This window comes from Orycteropus afer, unplaced genomic scaffold (assembly GCF_000298275.1).
Source record: "Orycteropus afer afer isolate SDZICR_OR568_19922 unplaced genomic scaffold, OryAfe1.0 scaffold00054, whole genome shotgun sequence".
Taxonomy (NCBI): domain Eukaryota; kingdom Metazoa; phylum Chordata; class Mammalia; order Tubulidentata; family Orycteropodidae; genus Orycteropus; species Orycteropus afer.
The window spans coordinates 14,221,942-14,234,725 of NW_006921641.1; the positions used below are offsets into that span (position 1 = coordinate 14,221,942).

The 12,784-nt window shown below is 39.7% G+C and overlaps 1 protein-coding gene across 1 annotated transcript in view; it reads right to left on the reverse strand.

Moving 5' to 3' along the window:
• Nucleotides 1–3,933, reverse strand: part of HADHB (hydroxyacyl-CoA dehydrogenase trifunctional multienzyme complex subunit beta) — a 61,108-nt gene extending 57,175 nt beyond the window's left edge. The window contains exons 1-2 of the mRNA XM_007938883.2: nucleotides 3,867–3,933; nucleotides 3,716–3,760 (exon numbers count right to left, since the gene is read on the reverse strand). Of these exons, the coding sequence (XP_007937074.1) occupies nucleotides 3,716–3,760; nucleotides 3,867–3,933 (112 nt within the window). The remainder of the gene's footprint in view (nucleotides 1–3,715; nucleotides 3,761–3,866) is intronic.
• Between the last annotated feature and the right edge of the window lie 8,851 nt (nucleotides 3,934–12,784).

Sequence of the window (12,784 nt, forward strand, 5' to 3'; positions counted from 1 at the left end):
AACGCTGTATATGATCTTGGATACACTCTCCATTTAGACATACATAATTGTTTAGCTTGTTCACCCATCTATCCGTCCCTATACCCATATTTGCTTTCAAGACCATCATTTTTAAACATGCTAATTTCAACGTGATGGAGAAATACCCAGATGGAGAAGTCCACCTAGCACGTAGCTAGAGATGCAAAACTAAAACACTTAAGATAGGTACAGATTGGGGATCCATGAGATATGTGAAGTTTACAATGCAGAGAAAGAAAAGCGGAGATCTCTTTTGTAGTGCCTGCTCATCCAGGCCTCCTCTAAAGGGAGTGGCCTGCTCATAGTCCTTGCTAAAGGGCAGGCACAAACCGCCACATCCCTAAGCCCTTAGCTGATTAGATTCAATGCAATAGTCAACCCATAGGGTGGCTGGCCAATGCCTTATGTTGTCTACGCATAAGCATAAACCAAAACCAAGCCAAAGCTACTACTGCCATCAAGTCAATTCTGACTCATAGTGACCCCCAGTGGGTTTCTGAAGTGGTAAATCTTTATGGAAGTAGATTGCCCCATCTTCTTTTTGTGGAGCAGCTGGTGAGTTTGAACCACCAAACTTCTGGTTAGCAGTGAAATGCCTCAGGCACTGGGCCACCAGAGCTCCTCCAATAAGCATTATAAAAAGTAAATAAACAAATTCTAAAAGCCACATTAAAAAAAATAATATTATTATGTAATCAACAGTCACCTGAAGAACTCTCATTCTGTTTTCATGTGCATGTTAGCTCCTAATCACATCAGAATTTTCTCAAGGGTAAATAAAATAGCTTCTTTTCATATATTCCATGGTGCTATGGGCACATAATAGCAATGGAGTATAAGAATCTGAATTGGGGTTTAAAATATCTGGGTTCTAGTCCCTGCTCTGCCAAAGTTTTCTCCTTTGCAAATATGGAAGCTATACTAGATGATTCCTCGAAGGCTCCTCCAAACTCCAAAACCTAGGATTCTATAGTTGACTAGTATACATTCTATATTCTATATATACAACCAACATCAAAGCAGATAAAAGGTGTGCCATATATGATACAAGGGATATATGTGTGTCATCTAATCTGTCAAAATTTCCATCAGACATTGACATTTCTAGTATATCAGATCATTGGAAATATCAGTAAATCTTTTACCTTTCTACGCTAACTCCTTTAACAGCTCTGTCAAGCAAAGGTTGTCATGTGAGCTTCAAGAAGAATGAGTTATAAAATTATTGTAACCTAAAACCTGCTCAGCACAGGCACACATGCCTCTTCCCTCCCCACAAATCTGTTGGTCACATTTCTTTGGCTTATCATGTGCCTTCTTGCACCACCATCACCCTCAGTGTTAAAACAATTTATGTGCAAGACATTGTGTTATATACTGGGAATACAAAAAGACTTAAGTCTCTTGGGAGCTTATAAAATAATTGGGGAGACAGAAACATAGCAAAAGAAGTTAAAGAGCAGTATAAAGAAGGATGTTCTAAATGCCAAATAAATGCTTTACCTCTGCTCCTATTCAGTATGACCTTCTCCCAACTGGCAAGGATTAAATCTATTTGTGTGACTTTGCAAAGCAAAGACCTGGAGGAGCTTTAGAATTAGGGAAAAGGTGAAATGAGACAGAAAGAAAGTATCCTTTGTGAGGCTAATAGAGGGAGCTCTGGTGGGGTAGTGCCTAAGGCATCTGACTGCTAACCAGAAGGCTGACTGGTGGTTCAAACCCACCTGTCACTCCTCAGAAAGAAGGCTGGGCAATCTACTTCCATAGAGATACTGCCTCAGAAACTCAAGGAGGGGTCACTATGAGTTGGAACCGACTTGAGGGGAGGGAGTTTGGTTTTTTTTTTTATTTTTAATTTTTTTATTGAGGCTAATAGAAGTCTATATTCTGGTTAGAATTTACAGGCCACAGGAAATATATTTGTTATATGGCAACATGAAACTTCTCTGGTTAGGCTTAGATAACAGACCTCTGAGAATACACAGTGAAACCTGTGAAAGCCAGAAGTCAATGCAACGGCCTTGTTTTCCACCTTTGACAGGGTACAGTCACTATTTTTCCATCACCATTTAGTTGAAAATATTTTGAGTTTTCCTTCTCTGGTAGGTTTCCACATTACACTGGTTCCAGCTTTTGCAGATTTTACTGTACTGTATGTCAAATAACAGAAAAATGCCATGTTGCATTTATATCAAGTTTACAGTTTGCAAAGTGCTTCTAGATATCTTCCTAACTACACGAGGTGAACAAGACTATAATTATTCTATTTCTTTCTTAGATGAAGAAACTAAAGCACAGCAGTAAAGCGACCAGGAAAAAGCCATATTACCCAGAAAGAGGTAGAAGAGAACCCAAGTCTTCTGAATTCAGGTAAAGAGCTTTTTCCATCAATTTATTATATAAGTAAAATACCGTAGTGAAACAGAAATCAGAAATTATAGGTCAATACAGAAGCTAGGCAAGGAGAGTAAGTGTTAAGAGTTTATCAGTGTTTTTAGCACTGCCACTGAAGATACACACTTCCTGCATATTCTACAAAAGTATGTATTCAACAAGGTAAAGAAGGTTAATCCACTGGGTTCTACTGAGGATCTAAACAACCTTTAAAATCAACTTATTTCTTTACTCTTTCATTTAATAATGATGAAACCAAACCAAACCAAACTCACTGCCGTTGAGTTGGACCCATCTCACAGCGACCCTTCCTTGGGTTTCCGAAGCGATATCACTACGGAAGTAGATTGCCCAACCTTCCTTCCGAGGAGTTGCTGGTGGCTTTGAACTGCCAACCTTCTCAGCAGTCAAATGCCTTAGGCATTACACCACCAGAGCTCCAATAATGACTAAAGAATTTTTAACTAAGTTCCTCAGTCACTTCTATTTCAGGAATGAGTCTTCTTGTATATGGGAAAAGAAGATACCAGTGAGAAGCTGATCCATAATAGCAAATGTATAAGGATAAGTTTTGGCTCAAAAATGGTCTCAAGGGTATTTATAAGCTAATAATCTCCAGAACTGACAGCTAAGGGGTGAATAATATGACCAGCAAGGTTCATGGAACCTCTATGAGGCTCCCAATCCCAAAAAGCAGCTACCTGTCCACATTCTCGACCCTGATCCCATACCATCTTACATGATTACTGAATGGCCCTATATATTTTTTATTTTTTGAGCTTTGGTGGCATAGCAGTTAAGGCATTTAGCTGCTAACCAAAAAAACTGGCAGCACAAACCTACCAGCTGCTCCACAGGAGAAAGATGAAGCAATCTGCTTCTGTAAAGATTTATAGCCTCAGAAACCATATGGGGCAGTTCTACTCTGTCCTATAAGGTTGCTACAAGTTGTGACTTGATGGCAAACCAAAGAAACCAAACTCACTGCCGTAAAGTCAATTCCAAGTCATAGTGACCCCTCCTTGGATTTACAAGGTGGTATCTCTACAGAAGCAGATTGCCCAGTCTTCCTTCCTAATAGTGGCTGGTGGGTTTGAACCGCCAGCCTTCTGGTTAGCAATCAAATACTGGCAGTGGGTTTTATAAACTTTTTTAAATTTGAAGGCAAAAGTGATACTCATGCTGCTCACAAAAAAGAGGAAATGTATAAATTAATTTTGTTTTTTATTTATAATACATGAATACAGAATCTGGAATCTGACATTTAAATCAGAAATGTTTATTTTACAAATTACTATACCTTGGGCAGCTTGTAGCTGGGAAGAACAGCTCAGAGGTCTGATAACTGGAAAACAAAATAAAGTCTTTCACAAAAAAAAATATAAAGTTACATAAGATGCTCATAAATACAAATCTTATCTTAAAAAAAAGAAAGGAACATTTAAACTTACAAAATCTGAGGGCCCATTTTGATGTACTGTGAAGATTTTTAAAAGTGCAAGTCAAAATGGAAGTCATTCTGAAATCTAAAAAGAGAAGAACAAATATATATTCTGGGTTATTTAAGCATTTTATAGCTTATACTGTAGTCTGAAAGTCCCTGAGTCGCATAAACAGTGTGCTCTCAGTACTAACCTTAAGGCTGGTGGTACAACCCAGTGGTGCAACAGCAGAAAGGCCTGGTGATGTGTTTTCATAAAGATTTCAGCAATGAAAATCCTATGGATTTTTTATCACTGTAATACACAGGGTCTCCATGAGTCCAAATCCACTCAACAGCAATGGTTTTGTTTTGTTTTTTTCATTATTGTAGTCTATAATCTCCAATAATCTCATTTGTGGCTATTATCCAAAAACTAAACCAAACTCACTGCCATCGAGTTGATTCAGACTCATAGCGAACCCCTTCGGGTTTCCAACGTGGTAAATCTTTATGCAAATAGATTGCCCAGTCTTCCTCCTGCGGAGTGGCCAGTGGGTTTGAACTGCTAACCTTCCGGTTAGCAATCAAATGCCTTAGGCACTATGCCACCAGAGCTCTTTGTGGCTATTATAAACACTATAAAATGTAGCCTATTACCAACCATCCTTCCCCTAATAACATTATAATAGTTACACTGGCATAGCTTTTACATTGCGAAAACCATTATTCTAAGCATTAACTCACCGAATCCTCATGCCAACTCAGTAAGTATACATTATTATTCTACCCTTTGTAAGACATAAGGAAACTAAGGCACAAAGGGGTTGAGTGACTTGCCCAAAGATTCACAGCTAGAATTTGAACCTAAGCAGTCTAGCTTCAGAGTTTGTGCCTTTCACCTCTTAGACAAAGGGGCAGAGAGACAGCTTGGCATAATTGGCATAATCATGAAACCAGTAATGCTAATTTCCTGATTCAGAAGGTTGTATCATGATGATGAGGAGCTCTGGTGGTGTAGTGGTTTAAAGCATTTGGCTGCTAACCAAAGGGTCAGTGGTTCAAATCTATAAGCCACTCTGTGGAAGGAGGATGAGTTTGTCAGTTCCGTAAGATTTATAGCCTGGAAACCCTATGGGACAGTTCTATTGTCCTACAGACACTGAGTCAGAACCAACTCAATGGCAGTGAGTTTGGTTTGGCTCGGTCATTAAACATTCAGCCCCTAACCACAAGGTCATCAGTTCAAACCCACAGGAGAAAGGATGTGGCAATCTGCTTCCATACAGATTGACTGCCTTGGAAACCTTATGAGACAGTTCTACCCTGAACTACAGGGTCGTTGTGAGTCAGAATCAACTCAATACTAATGGGTATTGTGATTATGAGAAGCCTGGGTGACACAGTAGTTAAGATCTGAGTTGCTAACCAAAAGGTTGGCAGTTTGAACCCACTAGCCGCTCTTTGGTTTAGCTGCTCTGTGGGAGAAAAATGTGGCAATCTGCTTCCTTAAAGATTAAGCCTAACCAAACTCATGTCTTTTGAACTGATTCCAACTCACAGTGACCCTATAGGATTTGGAATGGACTGATGGTAACTAACAACAACATTGTGATTATGTAGAATGAATTATGGAGTGTTTGTATTTGAGGGAAATACATATTAAAGTACTCAGGGATGGTGATACATCATGTCAACAACTTGCTTTGAACTGGTACACGTGAAAAAAAATGCTTCATACTGCACTTGCAACTTTTTTATAAGTTTGCTATTGTTTCAAAATAATTTTAAAATTTTAAAAGCCACATATAAAAACCAATATATTGAAAATATAAATAAAACTACTCTCCTTTAAAAAAAATGGGGGGCCCTAAAGACCTAATAATGAGTTCCCACAAATCAGTAAGGAGGGGGGAAGAAAAGAGTAGATAAATGAGCAAAGGATATGAACAGACATTCACAGAAAAGGAAATATAAGTGGCTTTCATTTGCATACAAGGGACTTGACCTCTTTCAGCATTATATGTAACAGCAAATATTAGAACAATCAAAAATAGGGAATTAGTCAAGTAAATCATGTTACAATTACCCAATGAAATAAAAGATAAGGAAATAATTATATACCAATATAGTACAAAACAACATATTAAGCCATATTAAGTAAAAAAAAAAAAGTAGATTGCAAAATAGTGTGTACAGTATGTTATCATTTGTGTTAAAAACAAAAATCAATATATACTTTTCCATATATATATATATATATATAGGAGCTCTGGTGGCATAGTGCTTAAGGCATTTGACTGCTAACCAGAAGGCTGGAGGTTCAAACCTACCAGCCACTCCTCAGAAGGAAGATTGGGCAATCTACTTCCGTAACGATACTGCCTCAGAAACCTAAGGAGGGGTTGCTATGAGTCAGTGTACAGTATGTTATTATTTGGATTAAAAACAAAAAATAATATAAACATTTCCATACACACACATATATATACAAACATATACACCCGGATGCATAAACATTAAAGGGAATAGTCAACTGGAAGAGAAATGAATTAGAGAACTGAACTAGGGGAAGGAGGTGGAGAAGATTTTTCATTGTACACCTTTTAAAATTTTTTAAATTTGAAAAGGTTTTAACTTTAAGAAGAAAAGATAAGAATAAATTTGCAAGATTTGCCTGCAAAGGGCAGTGCTGACACCCTGTATAGTCTCTTCCCATGTTGTACCCCTGGTGGTCTACGAAACCAAAAGAATTAATCAGAAGTGATGGTGTGTCACTTCTAAGATTAGGCATAGACACTGCAGCTGTTTTGGTCTCACTGTCAGATCAGCCAGCTACCACGTCACGAGCAGTCCCATAAAGAGGTCCACATGGTGAGGAACTGAAGCATCCTGCCAACAGTCATGCAAGTGAGCTTGGCAGCACCTGTAGCCCAGCCAAGCTTTCAGATGACTACAGCCCTGGCCAACATTCTGACTGCAACCTCATGAAAAGTGAGGACAATCCAGCATGTCATCCTCAGATTCCTTACCCTCAGAAACTTTGTGAGCTGATAAATATGTTTTGCATTAAGCTATGTTTTGGGGTAATTTGCTACATAGCAATAAATTTCTAATACAAAGGACTTAAGGTTTAACTATTCCAGGGTCTTATAGATTAAAAGAATGGCCTATAGTTTCCTAAAAGAAAATTATGATCTAAACATGTACGAGATGGAATGTAAACTCTAGGCTCATCAACCTAAGGAGCATTCAAGGGATTCTGGCCAAAGAGATACAATGAGGCCCATGAGATGAGCACCACTGTTTCCAGAAGATAATAATGATGCCACATGGGTCTGGGATAAGACTCCCTTAAGTAAAGTGCATTTTGAAATAAAATTTGTGAAACTAGTTGAGAAAATTTTGAAAAAGGAAAAGGGAAACCTTGGTCTAATAGATATTGAAATTTTCTATAAAGTACCAGTAATTAAAACAGTACAGTTTTGGCATAGGAATAAATGAAATTGGTCAACAAAAGAAGATACAGCAAGTTCAGAAGCATAGCTACACATATGAAAACTTAATAGAAGAAAAATGAGTTAGTCAATAAACTGGGAAAATGAAAAAACATTTCGAAAAAAATAGGTCTGTAACTCACACCACCATATGCACAAATAAATTACATGTGGATTAAACATGTAAGGATATTTTTTAAACTATAAAAATACTAGAAGAAAATATCACAGAATATTTTTATAATCTTGGATGGGGAAGGGCTTCTATCACGTGGCACAAAATCCAGAAGCCGTATTGGAAAACAACTAGCAGATCTGATGACATAAATATTTTAATTATCTACACAGCAAAAGATACTATATTAAGTTAAAAGGCAAATAATAGATTTAAAAAAAACCACTGCCAATGAGTCGGATCTGACTCATAACGACCCCTTCTTGGGTTTCCGAGGTGGTATCACTACAGAAGTAGATTGCCCAACCTTCCTTCCAAGGAGTGGCTAGTGGGTTTGAACTGCCAGCCTTCTGGTTAATAGTCAAATGCCTTAGGCACTAGACCACCAGAGCTGAAAATATTTGCAACGTTAAAACAGACAAAGGGTTAGTACTCATATTCCACAAAAAACTTCTACAAATTATAGGAAAATGAGAAACAATCTATAATGGAAACTGGGCTTATCACTCCAATATCCATTTCACCTCTTGTGTAATTACCATACAGTTTACACAGGACTGAACTCAGCCCCAGGAGCTCTGGTGGTGTAGTGCCTAAGGCACTTGACTGCTAACCAGAAGGCTGGTGGTTCAAACCCACCAGCCACTCCTCAGAAGGGAGATGGGGCAATCTACTTTCATAGTGATACCGCCTTGGAAACCCAAGGAGGGGTCACTATGAGTTGGGTCTGACTCAACAGCACATAACGACAACAACAAACTCAGCCCAACTACAGGGTTAAACCAATCAGACTAATCTCATTCTTTTGCCAAGATTATGCTTCAGATAACAATGCTTAAACCAATCAGTGCATGGTATTCCCTTGACTACCTGTGTCTTGGTTCTCTAGTGCTGCTATAACAGAATACCACAAGCAGACGGCTTTAAGAAACAGGAATTTATTCTCTTACAGTTTAGGAGGCTAGAAGTCTGAATTCAGACCCAGCTCTAGGGACCAGATGAAAGCTCCTCAACCTTGGGCTTCAACTGTGTCTCTTGTTCCAGGCCCACTGGAGCAGGAGGGTTCTCATAACTCATGCAGCTGCTGAGGTTGACGAACCCAAAGTCAGCAAGTAGAATGGCACAATCCCAAAATCAACAGGTAATACATCAGGCCACTGGTTCAAGTCCAGGAAATGGTGAGGCAGACTCAGCCAAATGCAGGATCCAAAGATGCCAAAAAGCTAAAGACCTTCCTGAAAACTTCTCCATATATACTAGAAGCAGGCCATACCCCAAAGGCAACTTCCTTTCAACTGATAAGGTGTTCATAGCAGATTTCACCATGGAGATGATTACAATCTCATCATGAGGAATAACTACATCAAGCTGCAAAGCCACTGAAAAACCACAGCCCAGACAAGTTGACATACAGCTTTAACTATCACATTTCACTCCCTGTCAACTTGGCACTTAGAAATCTCCTTCACTGGGTGACCCAATTCTAGTGCATCTGAGTGGCAACCTCACCCCTTTGGCCTGGAAGGCATTGTTCTTCTGCCCCTTGGTCATGGCAGCCACACACACTCAAAGGGATCAAGCTCCATCCCACTGGTACTCAAGTGTGGCAGCCTCACACTCCAGGACTGAGTTGGTGAAGATACTCTTTGAAACCTAGGAAGCTGTACTGGTTCCACCCCCAGAGGCCAAGGTACTATCCTTTGAAACTGAGGCAGCTCTGTTTCCTTAATCTCTCAAAGAAGCCAGCCTGGCCTCTGCCCAATTGCACCAAGTATTACAAAGCTCTTCAGCTCTACCAGTTAGTGCCTGAAAGCAACACACTCTGCAAAGAAGCCTCCTGCCCACAGGCATTCACCTTTCTCACGCCATGGGTTGGCAAGCCCATCACTCTGTCTCATGCAGGTCTCTCAGCTCTACTGCTGCCTCTCTCTGCCATGGTCTCAGAGCAAGGATCCCAGATCCAAGGACATACTCTACTTCTGCTTCCACATTTTAGCTATCTGTTAGACCAGCACCCTACACTCTCAGTATCAAATTTTGTCATGGATCTCTAGTGCTGCTATAACAGAAATACCACAAGTGGTTGGCTTTAACAAACAGGAATTTATTCTCTCATAGTTTAGGAGGCTAGAAGTCCAAATTCAGAGTGCTGACTCCAGAGGCTGGATGTAGACCCCTTAACTTTGGGCTTCAGCTCTCTCTCTTATGCCAGGCCTACTGGAACTGAAGGCTTCCTCTAACTCATGCAGCTGCAAAGTGCTGAGCCTGACAAACCCAAGATCAATAGGTAAAATGGCCAATCCCAGGATCAGCAGGCAACATGGCAGACCACTGATTCAAGTCCAGGAACAATCCCCAAATCAGCAGGCAACGTGGCAGGCCACTGGTTCAAGTACATGAACTGGAGACAAAGATTCAGCCAAATGCAAGATCCAGTGTGCCAAAAAGGTAGAGATCTTCCTCAAAGGTTCTCTATATATACTGGAAGCAAGCTACACCCCAAAGACAACTTCCTTTCAACTGATGAGGTACCCACAGCAGATTCCACCACAGAGGTGAATGCAATCTCATCATGTAGAATAACTATATCCAGCTGCAAAGCCACTCAAAACCATGGCCCAGCCAAGTTGACACAAAACTTCAACCACCACAACCTGTACTGATTTAGGGATGGTCTAATCATTGTAACATTCAAGACTCCTGCCTGGAATTCTGGTACACAAATTGTCTTCCCTTCTAAGACTTGGGATTGCTGTAAAAAAACAAACCAAACCCACTGCTGTCGAGTCGATTCTGACTTATAGTGACCCCCCACTGGATTTCCAAGGCAGTACATCTTTACTTCCGTAGTGATACTGCTTCAGAAACCCAAGGAGGGGTCGCTATGAGTCAGGTCCGACTTGACGGCACATAACAACAACAACAAAACATCTTTACAGAAGTAGATTGCCCAGTCTTGCTTCCACAGACTGGCTGGTGGGTTTGAACCACCAACCTTCTGGTTAGCAGTCAGATGCCTTAGGCACTGTGCTACCAGAGCTCCTTTGGGATTGTTATAGCACCTTGCAAAAGAGGAGGAAATGGTAGTCCAATGGTAGAGCCCACTCCAAATGAGGACCAAAACCAAAAAACCAAACCCACTGCCATCGAGTCGATTCCAACCCCCATTGGGTTTCCAAGGCTGTAAATCTTTATGGAAGTAGACTGCTTCATCTTCCTCCTATACAGAAGTTGGTGACTTTGAACTGCTGACCTTCTGGTTAGCAGCCAAATGCCTTACAGTGCTGAGAATTTCAGAAAAAGAAACTAGAGCCCTGATCATATCACATCTGAAATCCATCCTACCACTGGGTTTCTTAGTTTAATAAGCCAATAAATCCACCTCAATCATCCAACTTGGTTGAATTTTTTGTTATTTGCAACTGAAAGCCTTCTTCCATTACTAATAGGGAAAAAACGAGCAAACAAGCAAATAAAATAAGTAAAAATGGCAAATAAACAAAATTAAAAATGCTCACCCTTAGTAACAACACAATTTTTGAGAAATTAAAATAAGGTATCATTTTTGGCTTATCAGATTGGTAAAGATTAAAAATACGGTTGCTATCCAATTCTGGTAAGAATATAACTAAATAAATGGCTCTTCCATACTCAACTGATAGAAGCATAAATTGCTATTGCTTTTTTAGAAGGCAATTTTGTAATTATCCATCAAAATTTGAAGTGTGAATCTCTGAATCCAGTAATTTCTCTTATAGGTCTCCTGCCTAGAGAAATACTCAAGATGTTCATTGTAGCACTATTGCATTTTTGGAAAACTGTAACTAATCTATATGCACATCACGGAATACTGTTTAGCAGTTTGAAGAAAAATATGAAACAGAAAGCATACGCTGACAAGGAAAGAGGTCCAGAATATATCAAATGAAAAAGCAAGTTGCAGAGCAATATGTAAAGTAAGATCCCGTTTCGTGACAGAAAGAACCCGAAAACGAAACCCACTGCTACTGAGTCAATCTGATTCATAGTAATGCTATAGGGCAGACTAGAACTGCCCCATAGAGTTTCCAAGGCTGTAAATCTTTACAGAAGCATACTGCCTCATCTTTCTCTCATGGAACAGCTGGGATTCAAACCACCAATGTTTTGGCTAGCAGCTGAATGCCTTAAACACTGCTCTATCAGAGCTCCTTGACAGAAAGAAAAGAAGCTTACAATGCTATGAATCTGTACACCAAAGGGATAAAAAAAAAAGGCTTTTAGGGAAGGGTGACCTTTACTGTCATTTGTTCTCAACCCCAGGAAATAGAATTTTGACTCAAGAATTTCGGGGGCATGGAAATTTCAGGGTAGAGTAGGTTTGAGTATGGTGTGGAACCTAGAAGCAAGGGAAAAGATGAAGGGGATAGGCAAGTTGTAAAATCAAGATGGGGTGGTAGCAAAAGATCAATATGACCTCATTAAGGTGCAGTTAACAGCACAGACTCTAAGGCCAAACTGCTGAAGTCCAAACCCTGGCTCTATCCTAGCTGTATAAGCTTAAGCAAGGTATTTAACTTTTCTTTGCCTTAGGTGCTTCATCTGTAAAATGCAAATAATTCCAGCACCTACCTCATAGGGGTATCATGAAGATGAACTAAAACATATATATTGCACTTAGAACAGTCTCTTATACATACTAAGGGTTATGCATGTGTTTGCTGTTGTTATTAGGTGATGGTATAAACGTACTTAGTTCCTACTCTATGTTGTTGTTATGTGCCGTCGAGTTGGCCCCGACTCATAGCAACCCCTCCTTGGGTTGCGGAGGCAGTATCACCACGGAAGTAGATTGCCCAACCTTACTTCCAAGGAGTGGCTAGTGGGTTTGAACCGTCAGCCTTCTGGTTAGCAGTCAAGTGCCTTAGGCACTATGCTACCAGAGCTCCCTCCTACTCTATAACCCACTGTAAAAATGCATTGTGGGTCAAATAAGCATTATAGCCTTTTTGGAGCTTACAATTTTATTGAGAGTGCTGGGCATTAAAAAAAAAAAAAAATCAAGAACCAAAAAAATGATTTAAATCAGTGATTGACAAACTATAGTCCATAGGCCTCTAGTTAAGAATAGTTTGTACACTTTTAAAGAGTTGCAAAACAAAATAAAGAAGAATATATGACAGAGGTGTGTGTGAGCTATTTACTATCTGCCTCTCTTTTTTTCATTGTAATTTGGCTGAAGATTTACAGAGCAAATTCACTTTCCACACAGCAGTTCACATATACTTTCTCTCATTT